General features: G+C 48.5%; 1 protein-coding gene across 1 annotated transcript in view; it reads right to left on the bottom strand.

Annotated features, from left to right (window-relative positions):
- cfi (complement factor I) overlaps nucleotides 1–22684 on the bottom strand; it is a 96817-nt gene that overhangs the window by 37442 nt on the left and 36691 nt on the right. The window contains exons 8-10 of the mRNA XM_067991584.1: nucleotides 14033–14062; nucleotides 12522–12646; nucleotides 2043–2146 (exon numbers count right to left, since the gene is read on the bottom strand). Of these exons, the coding sequence (XP_067847685.1) occupies nucleotides 2043–2146; nucleotides 12522–12646; nucleotides 14033–14062 (259 nt within the window). The remainder of the gene's footprint in view (nucleotides 1–2042; nucleotides 2147–12521; nucleotides 12647–14032; nucleotides 14063–22684) is intronic.

Genomic DNA, 22684 nt, shown 5'->3' on the forward strand with positions numbered 1-22684 from the left:
TCGTTCCAGACACTCACCACCCTTTGAGTGAAAAAATTGCCCCTCTGGACCCTTTTGTATCTCTCCCCTCTCACCTTAAATCTATGCCCCCTCGTTATAGACTCCCCTACCTTTGGGAAAAGATTTTGACTATCGACCTTATCAATGCCCCTCATTATTTTATAGACTTCTATAAGATCACCCCTAAACCTCCTACTCTCCAGGGAAAAAAGTCTCAGTCTATCCAACCTCTCCCTATAAGTCAAACCATCAAGTCCCGGTAGCATCCTAGTAAATCTTTTCTGCACTCTTTCTAGTTTAATAATATCCTTTCTATAATAGGGTGACCAGAACTGTACACAGTATTCCAAGTGTGGCCTTACTAATGTCTTGTACAACTTCAACAAGACATCCCAACTCCTGCATTCAATGTTCTGACCAATGAAACCAAGCATGCTGAATGCATTCTTCACCACCCTATCCACCTGTGACTCCACTTTCAAGGAGCTATGAATCTGTACTCCCAGATCTCTTTGTTCTATAACTCTCCCCAACGCCCTACGATTAACGGAGTAGGTCCTGGCCCGATTCGATCTACCAAAATGCATCACCTCACATTTATCTAAATTAAACTCCATCTGCCATTCATCGGCCCACTGGCCCAATTGATCAAGATCCCGTTGCAATCCTAGATAACCTTCTTCACTGTCCACAATGCCACCAATCTTGGTGTCATCTGCAAACTTACTAACCATGCCTCCTAAATTCTCATCCAAATCATTAATATAAATAACAAATAACAGCGGACCCAGCACCGATCCCTGAGGCACACCGCTGGTCACAGGCCTCCAGTTTGAAAAACAACCCTCTACAACCACCCTCTGTCTTCTGCCGTCAATCCAATTTTGTATCCAATTGGCTACCTCACCTTGGATCCCATGAGATCTAACCTTATGTAACAACCTACCATGCGGTACCTTGTCAAAGGCTTTGCTAAAGTCCATGTAGACCACATCTACTGCACAGCCCTCATCTATCTTCTTGGTTACCCCTTCAAAAAACTCAATCAAATTTGTGAGACATGATTTTCCTCTCACAAAACCATGCTGACTGTTCCTAATCAGTCCCTGCCTCTCCAAATGCCCGTAGATCCTGTCTCTCAGAATACCCTCTAACAACTTACCCACTACAGATGTCAGGCTCACCAGTCTGTAGTTCCCAGGCTTTTCCCTGCCGCCCTTCTTAAACAAAGGCACAACATTTGCTACCCTCCAATCTTCAGGCGCCTCACCTGTAGCTGTCGATGATTCAAATATCTCTGCTAGGGGACCCGCAATTTCCTCCCTAACCTCCTATAATGTCCTGGGATACACTTCATCAGGTCCCGGAGATTTATCTACCTTGATGCGCTGGTTGGGGAATCAGTGAAGAGTGGTCATTGATTTAAAATTGGCACTAAGAATAAGGAGAGAGGTTTGGAGAAAATTCTTAACATGGAGGGTTTTTGAAGCAACTACAGAAAGTGATTGAGGTCAGAAACAATTGTACATTTTAAGGGAAAATTGGATAAATATTTGAAGCCAAGTAAGATACAGGGCTTTCGGGAGAGAGTGGGACGCTGGGATGAGTTTTAGAATCCTCTAACAAGAACTAGCACAGACATGAAAGACCAAATGGCTTCCTTTTGTGCTGTAAATGTCTATCTTACCTTAAATGGTAAGATTTTAAATGGAGTAGAGAAGCAGAGGTATCTTGCTGTGCAGATGAACAGGTCATTAAAGATAGCAGCACAACTAAGTGCGGCATTAAAAAGGCAAAGGGAATCCTTGGTTTTGCATCTAGAGGCAAAGAATACAAAAGCAAGGAAGTAATGTTGAACTTAGTTAGGTTACAAATGGAATATTATATGCAGTTATGGCCACCCTATGACAGGAAATGTATAAAAACAATGAAAAAGTGCAGTGCGAGGGTATAAATCTGAGATCCTACTGAACATAATGGATTATTTCATTGTGTACTTTATTCTGAGTTAGTGATTGTCCAGTGAGTGCAGAGTTTCCCACCTTACACAATGTGCAGCTGTCAGAACCCAGCAACCACCAATGAAGATTCCCCCACAGTTCAAATATGAATCTTCATAAACTGCTATTTGCCAAGGAAATTCGCCCTATGGAGACAAAATACTTTAACACAATTTTCATGTATTCATAATAGCACATCCAGAGAAAGATAGACATAAATACACACACTATTAAAATTAAGCTGTGTTTCAAAGGCTAGACAACATGGCCTGGAGTTTCCGCTTTCTAGTCCTCCACCTGTGAGTAACCTGATTTTACATCACTGAAAACTATACTGAAGCATTTATTACTTTCATTGGTGTACACTAGTTAGTTTCTTAGTAAATTAATATTTTTTAATATTTAAAAATGTTTATACCGTGCCTTTGCGCCTAAGAAAACTAGCTTAATTTTAAGACCCTCCTCGACGATCGCGGGCAGACACAATCAGCGGAAACTTACCATCCTCGTTATTTTGTTCGGGGGCGTGGCTAGTTTTATGGGCGGGGCCGGCTTCAGCGATATTTTCTTTTAGCCAGCGCAAAACATCACGGAAACGTGAATTACGCTAGGCATAAATCACGCCAAGTGTAAATCGAAATTCTGCGATTTTTGCGCTGATTCGGCTGGGTTGGAGTGAAAAAGCCAACGCAATCTAGCGGAAACTCTGGGCCATGTGCACAAAATTGACTAATCTCGAGCAAGATTAGACATTTCAGACCTGAATTTCCATGGGGATCTCCCAATCTTCCACATACGCTAATTTCTCCAGGAGTTACGCCGATCTCCCACACAAATTACGGTGGGAGATAGGGACAACCACTGCACAAATTCAACGCCTTTCTTTCTAGAATAGTGGATGTTCAGAAAGTGAACACAAGCCAACCTACTCTTTCCTAACACCGTGCTTCCCCTGGGTGCCTACACATGTCTTTCTTTCACCCATTCTAGTGCTTCTGGGACTTTTTTCCCTGGAGAGTAGGAGGTTAAGGGGTGATCTTATAGAAGTCTATAAAATAATGAGGGGCATAGATAAGGTCGATAGTCAAAATCTTTTCCCAAAGGTAGGGGAGTCTATAACGAGGGGGCATAGATTTAAGGTGAGAGGGGAGAGATACAAAAGGGTCCAGAGGGGCAATTGTTTCACTCAAAGGGTGGTGAGTGTCTGGAACGAGCTGCCAGAGGCAGTAGTAGAGGCGGGTACAATTTTGTCTTTTAAAAAGCATTTGGACAGTTACATGGGTAAGATGGGTATAGAGGGATATGGGCCAAGTGCAGGCAATTGGGACTAGCTTAGTGGTATAAACTGGGCGACATGGACATGTTGGGCCGAAGGGCCTGTTTCCATGTTGTAACTTCTATGATTCTATGATTCTATGATTCTCCTAGGTGCCACCTGAGGGTCAGTACCGTGACAGGTGGTTGGTTGCTCATGCTCTACAAAAGCAGCATAGGAATGAGGTGGTCCTCCTCTCATGGCAGCTTGCTCCTGGCAGGGTGCTACTGCTGACAGCATCTCTATGGCTTGATCCTGGGCAACTTGATGTCGCCTCCCATATTTCACTAGTGTGGTTGCTCTGAGGAGGAAGGCCGGAGGCCTGGCATGTTCTTCTGTGCTGAGAGATGGAAGTATCAGGTAGGTGGACCCCAACCATCACCATTTCACTGGGTCCTGGATCTATGTCCCCACTGTTCAGTGGGAGGCTGGTCTAATGTAGCAATCAGATCCTGAAAGCCCTGAGACACAGCAGCATGCCTTGTGGCTGGCATGGCCTGGAAGCTGTTATGCTGTGTATTCTCTCCCCTGTTGTCATCAGAGCTGCAGTCTGTGCTTCTGTGGAGGTGGAGGCACTGACTGGTCCCTGTCTGCTTCTTAGGTGGGGGTCTGCTGCAGATTCCAATGAAGCAGCCACATGCTCCATTGGGGCCTGCAAGGGAGACAAAGCTTCCCTGATATTGTTGCAAAGGAGATCTCAAGAGTCATATCTGTCAGTTATTGCACATTCTTGGAGTCTGAGCTCAGATCCTCCACATAGGTGTGATATTCCTCCAACATCCTTCTTTCCAGGTGAGTATGCATGAGTTCTCTGTCCCACAACTCCGAAATCATAGGCATCCTTCTCCTTTGCCTCAGCTATAAGTGAGTATGGTAGTGTAGTGATTATGTTACTGGAGTAGCAATCCAGAAAACGTGAGTTCAAATCCCACCACGGCAGTTTGAGAATTTGAATTCAGTTTTAAAAAAATCTGGAAATAAAATGCTGGTATCGGTAAAAGTGATCATGAAGCTGTCAGATTGTCGTAAAAATTCAACTGGTTCACTAACGTCCTTTAGGGAAGGAAAGCTGCCATCCTTACCCAGCCTGGCCTGTTTGTGACTCCAGTCCCACATCAATGCAGTTGTCTCCTAACTGCTGTCTGAAATGTCCAGTGAGTTATATCAATCCAACATTAGGAAACTAGGCAGAGGCGAGTGATGCCCACCCACATCCCAAGGATGAATTTAAAAATAGCTAGGATGGTGGCAAATCCTTACCGACTCCCTACTTCTTCTGGCTCTCTCATGCTCTGTGAATCACCCTGTGCCTAACACTATCTAATTCCTCCCCCTAGGTGAAAGTTTCTGAGCTGGTGCATAGAAATAAAGAAACTTGATGTCGGGGTTGTGTTCTAGGGGTTGGGGCAGAGGACCATGGGGCAGGAGGTCTCAAAGAACTCATGGGTGAGCTTGAGTCTGAGTTCTTCTGCCTCTTCATCACTATCCTCCTCACCTTTATCACAGTTTGTAAGGAGGCAGTTGTGTCTTAGTTCTTCCTTCCCCCCCATTGCTCTGGTGGATTTGCAGGAAGGGAGGGTAGAAGCTAAGAATGGGTGAGTGTTACCCCCTTGGGATTAAGAAGACAGAGAAGGGGGTGGAAGTTTGTGGCTGTGTGGTGCTTCACAGGGATGCCAGGGTGTTGGTGTTCAGTGACCAACCAGGCACTGGCAATATTCCTCCCACAGCAAGAGCAGAGTGCCTCCCCATGAGCTCAATGGCTGTCTCCTCATGGGGGGTGAGTTGTTCAAAGTTGGGGATGCCCCCTTCCCCCCCCCCCCCCCCCCCCACCAGCCCGGTGGCCTGCTTCTTGCAGGCATTATGCACCAATGTCACCAGCAACAAGATTGAGTAAATTAGGGGCAAACCAGCAGTTGAAGATTGTGGAGAGTGAAGAAAGAGATGTGGGGATCAGCCTTTTAAAATGGAGGAAAGAGTTTTAGGGTTGTGCATGTAAGTAATTGTTAGGGGAGATGGATAGCCATAATGTATGATGCCAAGTTTGAGCCCCATCCCTCCCCATAATCTGAGTGCATTGTAAAAGGTTAGTTGTACAACAGTTCCTTTCAGAGGATGAGGAGCATGCTGCTGCCCAGGATGAACAAGGAAGTAAAGGGAGAGTGTCCGGTGTGTTACCTTGCCTACTTTGGTCAGGTCATTGAACTTCTTGCAGCCGTGGTCTGCAGCCCTGGAGGTGAGAAAGTTGGCACTCAGTGCCAGCGCCACCTTTCTCCAGGTGACAAGACTGACATTTCTGGCAGGTTTGCTGCCACAGACACCCAGCAGTCTGTGTCTCCTGATATCAATGTCCTCGAGGAGGGCTAGAAGGTTTGACTCTGTGAAATTGTGCCACCTTCTCCTTTACCTGCTTGCCAGGCCCTACTGCCTTATTTTGGGTGCATGTGCCAGCTGCTCCTACAGTAGACATTCTTAAAAAAATGGCAGAAAAAGATTACTGAAACATGCATTCAAGGTAACTGACAGTTAAGTGAGTGAGCCAAGCACTGTTCGTTACTTAGGTGCTTATCCCCAGCCTCGTCCTGCAGCATTCAGTCAGAACTGTCTTTTTAAAGGCTGCACTCTAATTTCCATGCAGCCCAGTATATTACAATCATTTTATGCAAGATTTAAGCCAATGACTCCTCCTGGCCCAGAAAACTCTTGTGTAAATACTTCTCCAGATCATCGGTGGGCACAAATCTTTTCCATTGGCGCAAAAGAGGTGCAATTCCCCACGTGGAAATACTAGGCCTCAATCTCTACTTCAGCCCTGATCAAAAACTCAGTACCATATTTGTGAATTCTGGTTTAACTGCTCCATACCAAAGACACAAGTCCTGATCAAAGGCATTGGCCTAGAAATGCGTGGGTACCGCGCCTGTTTTCCAGATGTAAAATGGATGCCTAAGCATCCAATATAGTGGGCAGCACACGCAAAAGTGCGCTGCCCACCATATTGGATCAGGCTCCTCTGTATGTGTCCAGGGGCTGGAAGTACTTAAAACGCTGATTGATTTGAAGCAACATGGCATCGACTACCAGTGCTGCGAGTTGTCAAAGCTCTCAGAGCGTAGCTCATCTAAGAGTGCTTTTCCTGAACCATCACTCCCATCCCCAATACACCAACAGCCCCTCAATCCTTACCACCACCGTCCTTACTACCACCTGCTGATTGCCTTCCTTTAGTCCAACCTTATTGGCCTTTCCCTCACTTCACTACAAATATAGACACCATCACCAAATCCAGAACAAAATACAAATTTATCCAACAACTCAATTCCACCTGTATCTAACACTTAAAAGAAAGAATTAAGAATCACCCTTGTCCAAGCAACTTAATGTCTGTCTTCTGTGCTCGTTTACTTATCTTATTGCTCCTCGGGAATCAGGGGGAAAACTCTCCAGTGGCTGAAGTCATACCTAGCACAAAGGAAGATGGTAATGGTTGTTGGAGGCCAATCATCTCAGCCCCAGGACATTGCTGCAGGAGTTCCTCAGGACAGTGACCTAGACCCAACCATCTTCAGCTGCTTCATCAATGACCTTCCCTCCATCATAAGGTCAGAAGTGGGGATGTTCGCTGATGATTGCACAGTGTTCAGTTCTATTCACAACCCCTCCGATAATGAAGCCATCCCGCATGCAGCAAGACCTGGATAACATCCAGGCTTGGGCTGATAAGTGGCAAGTAACATTTGTGCCACGCAAGTGCCAGGCAATGACCATCTCCAACAAGAGAGAATCTAACCACCTCCTCTTGACATTCAACAGCATTACCATCGCCAAATCCCCCACCATCAACATCCTGGGGGTCACCATTGACCAGAAACTTAACTGGACCAGCCATAAAAATACTGTGGCTATAAGAGCAGGTCAGAGGCTGGGAATTCTGCGGCGAGTGACTCACCTCCTGACTCTCCAAAGCCTTTCCACCATTTACAAGGCACAAGTCAGGAGTGTGATGGAATACTCTCCACTTGCCTGGATGAGTGCAGCTCCAACAACACTCAAGAAGCTCGACACCATCCAGGACAAAGCAGTCCGCTTGATTGGCACCCCATTAACCACCTTAAACATTCACTCCCTTCACCACCGGCGCACCATGGCTGCAGTGTGTACCATCTACAGGATGCACTGCAGCAACTCGCCAAGGCTTCTTCGACAGCACCTCCCAAACCCGCGACCTCTACCACCTAGAAGGACAAGGGCAGCAGGTGCATGGGAACAACACCACCTACACGTTCCCCTCCAAGTCACACACCATCCTGACTTGGAAATATATCGTCGTTCCTTCATCGTCGCTGGGTCAAAATCCTGGAACTCCCTTCCTGACAGCACTGTGGGAGAACCTTCACCACACGGACTGCAGCGATTCAAGAAGGCGGCTCACCTCCACCTTCTCAAGGGCAATTAGGCATAGGCAATAAATTCTGGCCTTGCCAGCAATGCCCACATCCCATGAACAATTTAAAAAAAGTGATTATCCAATGGCTACAGCTTGGGAGGTGAAAGGCTGCTGAGCTTCCATTGTGGATACTGCAGTCGGCCGTGGTGGGCAACCTCGAGCAGCTCTGGGTCTTGAGGGCCTGGCTGTAGACTGCAGCATCTCAGCGTGAGCTGGGCTGTCTGACCCAGCTGGTTGTGTGGCACTAACAAGGGCACTGGCAGAGTGGGTGGCGGGAGAACAGTCATGCTGTCATCCTGAGAGAGGACGGCAGGTGCCTCTCCCATGGAGCCAAGGCCACTCTCCTGGGACTGCGCCTCAGCTCTCCTACGACTCTGCATGAGAAGAGTGTAGGAATGATGTAACGCTCTGAAACCCCCTGTAAACACTGGCCCACAGAGACAAGATGGTGGCTGACTGAGCTTCCATGACAGCAGTGTTGGCAGAGGCTCCATCATGGTTTGAGTCACTGTCATGTTCATGAAGCTGACCACTTGGTCCACGTTGGACAGAATGGTCTCCGTGCTCTGTGGGAAGCCTTCACTCAAGTTGGAGCTGGACTCTTCCATGCTCTGTGACATTGTGGGCAAGTTCTCAGGCAGGTTGCCCAGTGCACCTAGCATTTCCTGGTGTATACCTATCATCCTTCTTCGGCAGCTTTGGCCCTCAAAGTCAGCAACTGAGTCTTCTGAAGCAGAGCTAGTATGTGATCAAGCCCTCCCATGAGCTGGCCCCTGCCAGGTGATTCACCGCATGAAGACCCCTCCTCTAGCCTAGCCTCTAAAGTACACGTGGTGCCAGTCTCTGAGCTGATGCTTGCTCGGGTCAGATCGAGTGACGTTGCATCTTCAGGAAGGCTCGCCTCCTCATCCTCGACTGGCAGAGCGGCTTCCACATTTTCAGCACCTGAAAAGAAAGAGAGGGACAAGGGTTAGCTTTTAGTGTTAAGACAGGGCAGAGAAAGAAGTGGCTGGTGAAAGCAGCTCCAGTTTGTCACACAGAGTTTGTAGGAATGAGATTGGAGTAAGAACAGAAAAAGAGGAAAGAGTGTGAAGATGATGCAAAGATAGGTGGAAAAGCAAGTTGCGATGAGGACACAAAGGGCCTGATTTTAGCAGGCCTGCGTGTTTCCGGCGGGTTGGGTTTCGGGTGCGTGGCCTCCGCGCCCGGTGAAATTAGTGGGTGGCCCGCGCGATCGTAGTAGGCAATGCACTAATTGGAGCCACTTACCTGCTCCTCCGGGCTCCGCGCTGCTGGTCTGCGCGTCGGGCGGGCTGCGCATGCGCAGTGCGATCTGTCAGCTGGAGGCTCTCTACTTAAAGGGGCAGTCCTCCACTGAAAGATGCTGCAACCAATGGAACAAATTACAGCATGGAGCAGCGCAGGGGGAAGGCTGCTCCCAGTTTAATGATGCCTCACCCCAGGTATCATCAGATGGGGTGAGGAGGAGGGGGAGGACAGAGATCTTCCACCCGGGGGCGGGAGGAAGCGGCCTGCCTCTGCCACCAAGAAGGCCTGGCTCGAGGTGGCAGAGGGGGTCACCTGCACCACCAGCATATCGCCCACCTGCATACAGTGCAGGAGGCGCTCCAATGACCTCAGTAGGTCAGCCACAGTGAGAACACGTAGTCTTTCCCCTACACTCCGTCTGCCACAACACTGCCCCCACCCCACATCTCCTTCGGCACCGCCAACACTACTCTGTCACATCACCCCTCATACCCACTCAAACCCCATCCTCATCTTACCTGCACCTACTCACCTCGCCAGTACTCAGCCGCCACTAACACGCAACCCAATCCTCATACAATCTCATGGCTCTATCCCATACTCACCCTCTCGTGCATCTCCCTCATGGCCAGCCTCACTCAACCTGCCACCACCTGTGCTGCAGCCACAGGGCATGCATCACATATGTGCAGTAGGCAGCGTAAGGCAAACGTGTCGTGAGCATGAAGGGGATGCACAAGGGTGTCTGAGGGTTTGCCATGGGTGTTACCTATATTGAATTTCAGAGCAACAAACATCATACATTATATTGGCACCACCACTGCCATGTCTCCGCGAATCCTGTCTGTTGTGTCCAATAATGCCCGCTCCTGGGTATCACTATGAGGACCCACCACTGATGCCACCCATTGTGTTACTGCAGAGTAGGTGCAGGTGTATTTGCAGGGCTCTTCCGCGCAGACGACTGAGAGACATCGGCGGTGTACCCAGCTGCACCCTGGAAGGATGCAGAGGAGAAGTTGTGGAGGGCAGTGGTGACTTTGGCAGCGACAGGTAAGCAGATGGTGCTGGGGCCAGCCAGGAGCAGCTCGGCATGAAAGAGCCTGCAGATCTCCACAACTACATGTCGAGTGACTCTGAGCCTCCGTGTGCACTGCTGCTCGGAGAGGTCCGGGGAGCTGAGCCTCGGTCTGTGGACCCTGTGGCGAGGGTAGTGCCCTCTGCGACGCGTCTCTCTCTGCGGTAGCCCTCCCTCCAGCTGTACAGGTGGATGTGTCACAGCACTCTGTTGTGGAGCTCCACGTGTCAGAGGTGGACGGCGTGGATGGCGAGGCTGGTGATGCTGTTCGCCCTCCGAGGGGGTCATGACTGCAGCTACGACGGCCCCCATCCGCAATATGTACATCTGAGGGGGTCCGCAAGGTAGGCACATCTCTCCGGACCCCGGGTTGAGTGTGCAGGTTGGTGACTTTGACCGTCCGGAGGAGGGTGGTGAAGGCCACACTTTGTCCCAAGTGACAGAGCGGCCTCCTGCAATGGGTGAGGGTCTCCCCCCCACCCCCACCTGTCAAATGGACCTTTGCAGCTGCCACAGGCTGACAGCTGCAACACGTCCATTTCAACTAGGACTGTTTCCCCCAGTGTGTGAAACAGTCCCATGTTTCCCCAAAATCACACACAGTCCCTTAATCAGGTCAGTTAATGACCTAAACAAGCAAAATAAATAACCTCAAGTGGCATCCCGCTGGCTTTAATTGCCTGCGGGATTCCCACCAGCGGGGGCCACGCACGCACCCCCGCACGTCATCGGGGAACCCGGAAGTGGGCGGGATCGTGGCGGGATCCTGTCACGTGACTGGATATCGGGATTTTCGGGGCCCGCCCGCTGGAAACCCACAGGAAACCCGACGGTAAAATCGAGCCCAAAGTGTCTGCAAAGGGATATTGACAGGTTAAGTGAACGGGCAAAAATTTGGGAGATTAAATATAATGTGGGAAAATATGAAGTCATCCACTTTGGGAGGAAAAATAAAAAAGCAAAATATTATTTGAATGCAGAAATACTACAAAATGCTGCGGTACAGAGGGATCTGGGTGTCCTCGTACATGAAACACAAAAAGTCAACATGCAGGTGCAGCAGGTAATCCGGAAGGCAAATGGAATATTGGCCTTTATTTCTAGGGGGATGGAGTATAAAAGCAGGGAAGTCATGCTACAACTGTACAGGGTGCTGGTGAGACCACACCTGGAGTACTGCGTACAGTTCTGGTGTCCTTATTTAAGGAAGGACATACTTGCATTGGAGGCAGTTCAGAGAAGGTTCACTAGGTTGATTCTGGGTATGGAAGGGTTGCCTTATGAGGAAAGATTGAACAGGTTGGGTCTATAGTCATTGGAGTTTAGAAGAATGAGAGGAGACCTTATTGAAACATACAAGATTCTGAGGGGACTCGATAGGGTAGATGCTGAGAGGATGTTACCCCTCATGGGGAAATCTAAAACTAGGGGGCATAGTCTCAGAATAAGGGGTCGCCCGTTTAAGACGGAAATGAGGAGGAATTTCTTCTCCCAGAGGGTTGTGAATCTTTGGAATTCTTTACCCCAAAAGCTGTGGAGGCTGAGTCATTGAATACATTCAAGGCTGAGTTAGACACATTTTTGATCAGCAAGGGAGTCAAAGGATATGGGGAAAAGGCGGGAAAGTGGAGTTGAGGTAAAAATCAGATCAGCCATGATCTCATTAAATGGCGGAGCAGGCTCAAAGGGCCGAATGGCCTACTCCTGCTCCTATCTCTTATGGTCTTATGGTCTAAGAAACCCTGCGCGACGCCTTCTCCAGCGTTGCCACTCACCACGGCCATGACTCGCCCCTGCCTGTGGTGGCCAGCACATTTTCTTCCACAGGGAGAGGGTGTGCAGGTGGGCTCGGCCTCCTGCGGTCACTGCCTCCTGCTACAAGTCGTGCGCAACCTTCTCGCGTAATATAGTAGGGAGTGTGTCAGTGAGAGTGTGTCTGTCATAATCGAATAGTGATATGTAGCGTGTAAGATGTGAGGTGTGGGGAAGTGAGGGTTGCAATAGTGGTGAGTGTGAGGAGGTGGAGTCAAGTGTGGTGCAGTGATTGTAGGAGAGTGAAGGGAAGCAGGGGAGGGGATTTTTGTGAACAGTGAGGTTGCAGATGGTGGAGATGTGAGGAGAGAGTAAGAGGGCGGTATTCTTACCTTGACAACTATGGTGAGGTCATTGAACTTTTAGCATTGCAGCCATGTCCTGGGAGCTAAGCTCCTGGCATTGACATCCTCAGCGGCCTCTTCCCATTGGTGGCAGAGAAGTTGCCTGGAGGGCAATAGAAATAAAAATCGGAGAGATGTAAAACGGGCTGCTGACTCGCTATCACCCGTTTTACTCTATCGCACACAGTCAAGATGCACCCCAATGTCTTTAAAAAACAAATGAGAGTTAAAGGTAATGAAATAAGGATTCTAAACTTACCTGTAAAGCTTCAGTACCTCCTACAAGCCTTTTAGATCTCTTCAAGGTGCTATTACTTGTGTCTCTGGTAACGTTTGAAATCCCACATGAGATTTTAGCAAGTGATGACTTGAGCAGGCTTCTTTCTAAAGGTAATGTTAAGTACATATTCTGTTTATCAGCCTGTCATACTCCAAATTCAAGCCAGTCTACACAAACCATTGTTTTCAAGTACTGGGAGATGTAAATTGGTCATAGACCCTCAAAACAATGGGGGTAATTTTGACTTTGTGCAATAGTGTAAAATGGACAATAGCAAATCAGCAGTCCGTTTTACATCTCTCCTGATTTTCATTTAATTGAGATTCATTTATATGCAGTTACTGGAAAGTTAAATTAGCTCCTTTTTTCTCTGGATGCGCACCTTCCCTGTACATATGGGAAGGTCCACGCAAGCAAGTGATGTCAACAACATGTTGCTGACCTATTCTGGTGGACTGAGAGTTCCCGGCAGCTGTTTGCCTCTACTGCCAGTGACCCTCTGCCTCTGCGGGCAGGGAACAAAACAATTGCAGTCTATAGTGTAAACAACCCTAGGGTACATGAATCAGTGGTATTGTACACCCACAGAAATGAGGGCCTGTGGTTCTGCCACTGGGAAAAAGGCCACCTGTTGGAGTCAAGAAAATGCAGGCAGTCAATGCCACACACTTGTTCTCTGGCTCTCTATCATACAGTGAAGCCCAGCGGAGCTACAGAGACTGAGTCCTGCCACAGAGTGTCGAAGGGGGAGATCAGTGCAAACAGGATCTGTGTTTAATTGCAAAGTAAAAGCACTTGAGGCCCTTCAGCAGCACTTCTGAAACAATTTTCACCTTTATTTCCAATTACGCGATTACAGGCGTCTTTTATTTATTCAGCAACCAAATAGCGGGCGACTCTATGGGTTTCTCAGATGTTGTATAGTACATGTCAGAGAAGAAGCTGAAGCCTTTTGTCTATCCCTTAATTGCCTTCCTCTCAATTTCTCCCCTCCTCTGCTAACAGCAGTAACTCATGATGTGGTGCAGTGGGAAAGGTGTCAATCACTCTCTGGTACCTCCCAAAAGTCGCCATTCTTCAGTTGTAAGTCTAGCATCGTAGGCTATTTGCCCATAGAGCTCAATCTATTCCCAACCTAACATCAAGACATGGGCGCTTTTTGCAGCAAGGATCACTCTAGAGTGAACAGGAGGCGGAAACCTAGCTGATTCCTCCCTCCCTGAGGCTGAGACCAATTGCAGCAATGCACTGTCACCCTATCTGAGATAAATTAACTTAGCATCGACCAGCAGTAGAGCCTGTGACCTATCTGGTCTATGTCACCTAATACTACACCAGACAATGTGATTGGCTGCGAGGATCGTTATCCGAGCCCTGGGAACAGGTCTCCCACCCTTTCGGCCACAGGTGCTATATGAACGGTAATCATATAAATTGAAAACCGAAGGGACTTGACATCTTCCCTGAAAAAAATCGCTATCTACACTTACCTGCATTATAATCTGTGATTGTGGTGGTTCCTTTATGAAAACAAAAACACAAGAAGTGTATTAATCATAATGACAATCATTCCCACTTAATGTTATTAACACCATTACTCCAGGGATTTACAATAGCTGCCAATAAATAAATGCATGGGCACAATGGCCGCAGTGCATGGAAATTCTCCCCCATGTATGTGAGGCCACCAATATTAACTACATAATGCACACCCCTGCTAGTGCAGGAGAAGGAAGTGCCCAACAGGAGAGGGTGAGCATTGGATGAGGACTGGCAAAACTGCATTTGTTTTCTCCACTTTTAAGAGTAGGCCTTCCAAATGCAGGGTCAAGGCTTTGAAGAAGAAGCAGGAGATAGGGAAACATGAGGCCTGGCCCAAATTCAGGGTTTGTACCACCTCCTTTAGTCTCCATCCTATCGAGTCACATACTCACTGACACCGAAGCATGCCTTGGGCAGCAGATCTGTGCCAATATATAGGTAAAGGCTGCAAAGTGTAATCAGGACATGTTTGTAACTTTTTTCTCCTTTTGTTTCTGTAGGTTTGGCAGAAGAAGCTGAGGTGGGAGCCAATGACCAAGAGCAACCATGTACCTTACAGCACATTGCATCACTCAGTCTCACCCTGACAAACAGCAGCACAAGTATATCCACCCTGGGGGATTTAGATGGTGAGTTTGTGGAGAGCACACTAGGTGAAACAGAGCACTAGAGAGCAGGAGCAGGTGGAGGTGGCAGTCGAGGAGCAGGAAGCAGCTGAGATCAGAAAGTGAGATCGTATCCATCTGATGAAGACAAGAATCCTGATCTCTGGGGCCCAGCTTTTAAAAGAAGGATGCTTTCTGAGGATGAAAGATTGTTGGAATCATTGGGGAGTGTGCCTGGTAGCTTTCATCTCGTATTGTGTGGAGGATTCCAGAACCCGAATATATAGTGGGCTGATGAATGGAATAGAAACTCTACAGTCCACCTTGTATTACATCCTGAAATATATCTCTGTAACCACCTCCAGTCCTACAATGCTCTGACACCTCTGGCCTCTTGTGCATCCCTGATTTCCTTCGCCCCACCATTGGCAGCCGTGCTATCAGCTGCATAGGCCCTAAGCTCTGGAATACCTTCCTTAAACCTCTCCGCCTCTCTACTTTGATTTCCTCCTTTAAGACGCTTCTTAAAACCTACCTCTTTGACCAAGCGTTTGGTCACCTATCCTAATATCTCCTTATGTGGCTCGGTATCAAATTTTGTCTGATAACACTCCTATGATGCACCTTGGGATGTTTTGCTACATTAAAAGCACTATATAAATGAAAGTTCTTGTTGTTATGGGAACTCCAGAGACATTTGCAGTGGAGCCCCCATTGCAGAAGCTCCAATACCACTCTGCATGTCTCGTAGCCATACAGGCCTTGCGATGCACAATAATTCCTCCTTGGAAGGTATTGCTGATCAAATCGTTACTTGAAGTCAGTGATAGGGCCTTCAATAATGTCATCGATGCCACGGGGTCCATTTGCCTGTAGATTAGTGGACACATTAACATGAAAGTTCAGGAACAAGAGCAGGTCTGAGCTGACCATGGATGACGTTGCTGTCTCTCCTAATGATAAAATATCCACATCATTCTGCCAACCCCTCCGATGACTGTGCATGGGCCAGAAAGTGGGCAGGGCCAGGCTACACCCGCAATTCCTGCAGCTGGACCATCTCAGCCCAGTGCTCACAGGGGTAAGAGTGAAGGAGCCACTCATAGTCACATAGCTGCCAGCCACCTCACAGTTAGAACCAAGAAGAAGCGCAATAGTAAGTAAAACAGAACAACACACACAGAGTGTTAAGAGGAGGAAGTGACATGGCAGCGGGGACTAGATTCAGAAATATCACATTTTCAATAATAAATATGGTGGTGCTTGAGTGGCAGCGTTTCTAGACAGATTCATTTGTTTGGCTCTGGGAAATACATATGCTGTTGACAGGAGTGGTATGGCTGGCAGATTATTAGGTTTGCTGTGTAAACGTACAGGGTGGTGGTTTATTACTGGGCATGAAAGATGGAGGAAGAACTATTCATGTACAGGATGGATGGGATGATTAAGTGAAGATGTGGTCCATGGCGACTCTGCAGAATGACTCTGGCACATGGCAAAGATGCTTGTGGAGCTATATTCTCTGGTCCTTCAGGCTCCTAAGCGACGTTTAGCACAATGATTTATGAAACTTTGACTGGGCTGTACTGATAAAGCACAGCCTGAACTGTCAAGGCATCGGAAACACTGCTTCACCATTGCCTAAGGGATGCTCAATGATACCTCTGGAGGTATGCACCTCATTGTACCTGTGCTCCTCTGCTATCTATGTCTGCTGCAGAGGAGTCACAAGCCAGGACTGTAGAAGGTCTCCCAGGATCCAACCGTGGATATTTTGGTGCCAGGCTTAACTACCTCAAAATGAAGGAATCATGACGGTTGCCAGGAAAACAGGCATTATCAGTGCAGATGCCTGGCTAACTCCAGCGTATGGGAATGAATATAACATTTAGGGGTATAAAGTGTTCAGAAAAGACAGAGTGGGCAGAAGAAAGGTGGTTAACCAAAAGTGTCAGAGACACTAGGGAGATAAAAGTAGTTTCAGCAGGAGGAAGAAAACATCAATGAGCTGTTCTTGGTAGGCATTCTTAAGATGAAAAAAATTCAAGCCATCACTATTGGTTAAGATCATGATTAAGAAGTTTGCAGATGATACAAAAATTGGCCGTGTGGTTGAGAGTGAGGAGGAAAGCTGTAGACTGCAGGTAGATATCAATGGACTGGTCAGGCAGGCAGAAAGGTGGCAAATGGAATTCAATCCGGAGAAGCGTGAGGTAATGCATTTAAGGAGGGCAAACAATGCAAGAGAATACACAATAAATGGGAGGATACTGAAAGAATAGAGGAACAGAGGGACCTTAAAGTGCATGTCCAAAGATCCCTGAAGGTGGTTAAAAAGGCATACGGGATACTTGCCTTTATTAGCTGAGGTATAGAATATAAGAGTTTATGCTTGAACTGTATAAACACTAGTTAGGCCACAGCTAGAGTACTGCATACAGTTCTGGTCACCACATTACAGGAAAGATGTGATTGTACTGGAGAGGGTGCAGAGGAGATTTATGAGGATTTTGCCAGGACTGGAGAATTTTAGCATGGAGGAAAGATTGGATAGGTTTGGGTTGTTTTCATTGGAACAGAGGTGGCTGAGGGGAGATTTAATTGAAGTGTATAAAATTATAAGGGGCCTAGATAGAGTGGATGGGAAGGACCTATTTCCCTTAGCAGAGAGGTCAATAACCAGTGGCATAGATTTAAAGTCATTGGTAGAAGGATTAGAGGGGAGCTGAGGAAAAATGTTTTCACCCAGAGGATGGTAGGGGTCTGGAACTCATTACCTGAAAAGGCGGTAGAGACAGAAACCCTCATTGCATTTAAAAGTGCTTAGATGTGCACTTGAAGTGCTATAACCTACAAGGCTACAGACCAAGAGCTGTAAAGTGGGATTAGACTGAATAGCTCTTCTTCGACCTTCTTCGAGGGCACAGACACGATGGGCCGAATGGCCTCCTTCTGTGCTGTACTGTAAATTTCTATGATTCTGTGACTCTATGGTTGGTATGATGTAGGCCTCCAGGTCAGCATAAGAAGAGAGATTGTTTGTTCTATGAAGAGATAGGAAGGGTATGTGAGAACAGAAAGTTTATTTTAATGGGCGACTTCAATCATCCTAATATAAATTGGGGAAACCCAGTGGTCTAGAGTCAGAGTTGGTAAATATAATGCAGAACTGTTTCATCACCCTGTGCACCAGAGAAGTCATGAGAGGTAGTGTTTATCCCGACAATGCACAAAACATGGAAGTTATGGCACCTACAGAATGATTAAGTTTTACATGATCTGGGTTTCAGAAATATCAAAGACCAGGAGCCAGATGCATAATTTTAAGAGTTCATTTCAAAGAAATTAAAAAACAACTTAAACAAATTGATTGGGGGAAACTGTTCACCAACACTTTAGTAGAGAACAAGTGGAACACCTTTAAAGGCATAGGCCTAGAAGTTCCTCGACATGAGTTACACTGCTGTTGCACCTTTAAAAGAAACGTTTTGCATCTGCTGGGTGGTCTCTAGAGGAAGATACACGTGGGTGTCCTGAAGCTTCTCATTTGCATTCCCATTGGTGCAGGTGTTGGTGTAACACACCAGCCGTTCAGTAAGCAGCTGAACTACCAGGAAACTTCTGTGCAGCTTTTGAAAAGACAGTTCAGCCTGTGCTCTCCAAAAGCAGACTGGGGGACAGAGAGGGTAGAGAGAAACAGTGCTTGGCTCCTTCACTTCGCTCTCTAATAACTTCACTACATGTCTTAGCAATATTTTTACTACACTTCCATAGAATTATAACCACTCAAGCACCATCTATGCCAAGAGGGCAGCAGAACATGGCGCCAAGCCAGAAAAGGAGAACATACTATTTCACTCCTTCAGGCTTTGACGCCCTCCTGGATGGCAGTAAAGACGTGATGAACAGACTCCTGGGTGTGGCTGCCTCCAAATCAACCAGAATTATCCCTCATGTCATCTGGATGAAGGTGGCACTGGCACTCACTGTCAACCCCCTCACCCCTGGGACTGCAGAACAGTGCTGCTAGAAGATCCCCATCCTCAGCAGTGCAAGCAAGGTTACACACTACAAACCTCTCCCTTTTCTTCCTTGTCCACCTTGGTCACCAGCACACCGTTTGCTCTCTTAAAGCAAAACTTGTATAACTAACCCTTCACACTGCACTCTGGTTAAGGGGAACGCCAACTCAGCATCTTGCACTATGTCTACACAGGTCCTTACGCAGCAATTACTTAGATGCACAACCCTAAAACCCCTTCCTCCACTCCAACAGTCACATACCCTCACATCTCATACTTTAGCTCTGCAATGCTACTTGGCACACACTCCGCAACTGCTAGCCTTACCCTCATCCATTATATCCTCTTGCAGGACAAATTGGTACTCAATGCCACCAAAGGAAGGCCACTGGAGAGGCATCTCTACCTTTAAACCTCTCACCCACTTTGAGGACAAGGTCATGGAACTCATGGGGAGGTACTCTGTTCTTGCCGTGGGAAATAGAGAGGTTGGCATCATCTTTCCGGTGCCAGGTTACTGACTGAGCATGTGCACTGTCACCTGACATCCTTGTGAAGCACCACATAGGGACAAACTTTTCTGTCTCCTTAATCCCAAGGAGGTGATGCTCACCCATTTTAATTTTCACCCTCCTTTCCTGCAGATCCACCGCAGCAACAGGGGGAGGAAGATAATGATGATGGTGAAGAGGATGATGAGGACCAAGCCACCCATGTGTTGCAGCTCCGTGATAATGCCGTCTCTCAGGACAACAGTACATGCCAGGCTTCCAGCCGTCCGCCACATGGCACCTCGCCAGTGGAACATGGGAAGCGACACCAAGCTGCCAGACTGGAGGCTGGTATACCAAGTGAGATTAAAAGTTGTTTCTCGGGCAGCCCCCCGTCGGGCAGCAGTAGGCACCATAGTCGTCAGCTTGTGTGGGCTGGTGGGCACGTGAGCTGCTCCCATAGGGGCTCTGCCACTGACCCTGTATACCCTAGCGTGGTCACTGCTGGAGGGCAACCACAGGCACAATTCTGGTGTAACTGTCGGGATCACGGCCTGTGCAAATTCAGGGCTTTTCTGTACAATAACAATTCAATTAATAGCAGTCAACATGGCTTAGATGGGGAAGAACCTGCCTGGCCAAACTTCTTGGCTTCTTTGAAGAAGTAACATCCCAAGTGGGCTGTGGGAAGCCCTATGACGTGTTCTACATGGATTTCCAGAAGGCATTTGACAAAGTTCCACATGGAAGGCAATTAGTTAAGCTCAAAGCTCAGGGGTCCAGGTAAACCTAGGATATGGATAAGAAATTGGCTGAAGGGCAGGAAAAAGTGAGTATTTGTTAGCAGTGTTACATCCTGGTGGGAGGAAGTATTGAGGGGGTGCCCAGGATCAATGTTAATACCATTATTGTTTCTAATTTAATGACTTGGACTCAGAAACCCAGGATGAAATAAAAACAACGACTTGCATTTATATGGAGCCTTTAACGTAGTAAAACGTCTCTTTCCCGCCGTCGACGAGTGGTGGGAAAGAGTGAGAGCGGAGCGGGAATATAAACAGTATGGAGAGAGCGGGAGTTCAGTCGGTGAGCGGGGGGAGGAGTGAGACCAGAGTGAGGATATAAACAGTGCGGAGAGAGCGGGAGTTCAGTCGGTGAGCGGGGGGAGGAGTGAGACCAGAGTGAGGATATAAACAGTGCGGAGAGAGCGGGAGTTCAGTCGGTGAGCGGGGGGAGGAGTGAGACCAGAGTGAGGATATAAACAGTGCGGAGAGAGCGGGAGTTCAGTCGGTGAGCGGGGGGAAAGAGTGAGACCAGAGTGAGGATATAAACAGTGCGGAGAGAGCGGGAGTTCAGTCGGTGAGCGTTGGGAAAGAGTGAGACCAGAGTGAGGATATAAACAGTGCGGAGAGAGCGGGAGTTCAGTCGGTGAGTGGTGGGAGGAGTGAGACCAGAGTGAGGATATAAACAGTGCGGAGAGAGCGGGAGTTCAGTCGGTGAGCGGGGGGAAAGAGTGAGACCAGAGTGAGGATATAAACAGTGCGGAGAGAGCGGGAGTTCAGTCGGTGAGTGGTGGGAGGAGTGAGACCAGAGTGAGGATATAAACAGTGCGGAGAGAGCCGGAGTTCAGTCGGTGAGTGGTGGGAGGAGTGAGACCAGAGTGAGGATATAAACAGTGCGGAGAGAGCCGGAGTTCAGTCAGTGAGCGGGGGGAAAGAGTGAGAGCAGAGTGAGGATATAAACAGTGCGGAGAGAGGGGGAGTTCAGTTGGTGAGTGGGGGGAGGAGTGAGACCAGAGTGAGGATATAAACAGTGCGGAGAGAGGGGGAGTTCAGTCGGTGAGTGGTGGGAGGAGTGAGACCAGAGTGAGGATATAAACAGTGCGGAGAGAGCGGGAGTTCAGTCGGTGAGCGGGGGGAGGAGTGAGACCAGAGTGAGGATATAAAAAGTGCGGAGAGAGCGAGAGTTCAGTCGGTGAGCAGGGGGAAAGAGTGAGACCAGAGTGAGGATATAAACAGTGCGGAGAGAGCGGGAGTTCAGTCGGTGAGCGGGGGGAAAGAGTGAGACCAGAGTGAGGATATAAACAGTGCGGAGAGAGCCGGAGTTCAGTCGGTGAGTGGGGGGGAAGAGTGAGACCAGAGTGAGGATAGAAACAGTGCGGAGAGAGCGGGAGTTCAGTCGGTGAGCGGGGGGAAAGAGTGAGACCAGAGTGAGGATATAAACAGTGCGGAGAGAGCGGGAGTTCAGTCGGTGAGCGGGGGGAAAGAGTGAGACCAGAGTGAGGATATAAACAGTGCGGAGAGAGCGGGAGTTCAGTCGGTGAGTGGTGGGAGGAGTGAGACCAGAGTGAGGATATAAACAGTGCGGAGAGAGCCGGAGTTCAGTCAGTGAGCGGGGGGAAAGAGTGAGAGCAGAGTGAGGATATAAACAGTGCGGAGAGAGGGGGAGTTCAGTCGGTGAGCGGGGGGAAAGAGTGAGACCAGAGTGAGGATATAAACAGTGCGGAGAGAGCGGGAGTTCAGTCGGTGAGCGGGGGGAAAGAGTGAGACCAGAGTGAGGATATAAACAGTGCGGAGAGAGCGGGAGTTCAGTCGGTGAGTGGTGGGAGGAGTGAGACCAGAGTGAGGATATAAACAGTGCGGAGAGAGCCGGAGTTCAGTCGGTGAGTGGTGGGAGGAGTGAGACCAGAGTGAGGATATAAACAGTGCGGAGAGAGCCGGAGTTCAGTCAGTGAGCGGGGGGAAAGAGTGAGAGCAGAGTGAGGATATAAACAGTGCGGAGAGAGGGGGAGTTCAGTCGGTGAGCGGGGGGAAAGAGTGAGACCAGAGTGAGGATATAAACAGTGCGGAGAGAGCGGGAGTTCAGTCGGTGAGCGGGGGGAAAGAGTGAGACCAGAGTGAGGATATAAACAGTGCGGAGAGAGCGGGAGTTCAGTCGGTGAGTGGTGGGAGGAGTGAGACCAGAGTGAGGATATAAACAGTGCGGAGAGAGCCGGAGTTCAGTCGGTGAGTGGTGGGAGGAGTGAGACCAGAGTGAGGATATAAACAGTGCGGAGAGAGGGGGAGTTCAGTCGGTGAGCGGGGGGAAAGAGTGAGACCAGAGTGAGGATATAAACAGTGCGGAGAGAGCGGGAGTTCAGTCAGTGAGCGGGGGGAGGAGTGAGACCAGAGTGAGGATATAAACAGTGCGGAGAGAGGGGGAGTTCAGTCGGTGAGTGGTGGGAGGAGTGAGACCAGAGTGAGGATATAAACAGTGCGGAGAGAGGGGGAGTTCAGTCGGTGAGTGGTGGGAGGAGTGAGACCAGAGTGAGGATATAAACAGTGCGGAGAGAGCGGGAGTTCAGTCGGTGAGCGGGGGGAGGAGTGAGACCAGAGTGAGGATATAAACAGTGCGGAGAGAGCGGGAGTTCAATTGGTGAGTGGGGGGAGGAGTGAGACCAGAGTGAGGATATAAACAGTGCGGAGAGAGCGAGAGTTCAGTCG

Source organism: Heptranchias perlo, chromosome 1 (genome assembly GCF_035084215.1).
Source record: "Heptranchias perlo isolate sHepPer1 chromosome 1, sHepPer1.hap1, whole genome shotgun sequence".
NCBI lineage: Eukaryota > Metazoa > Chordata > Chondrichthyes > Hexanchiformes > Hexanchidae > Heptranchias > Heptranchias perlo.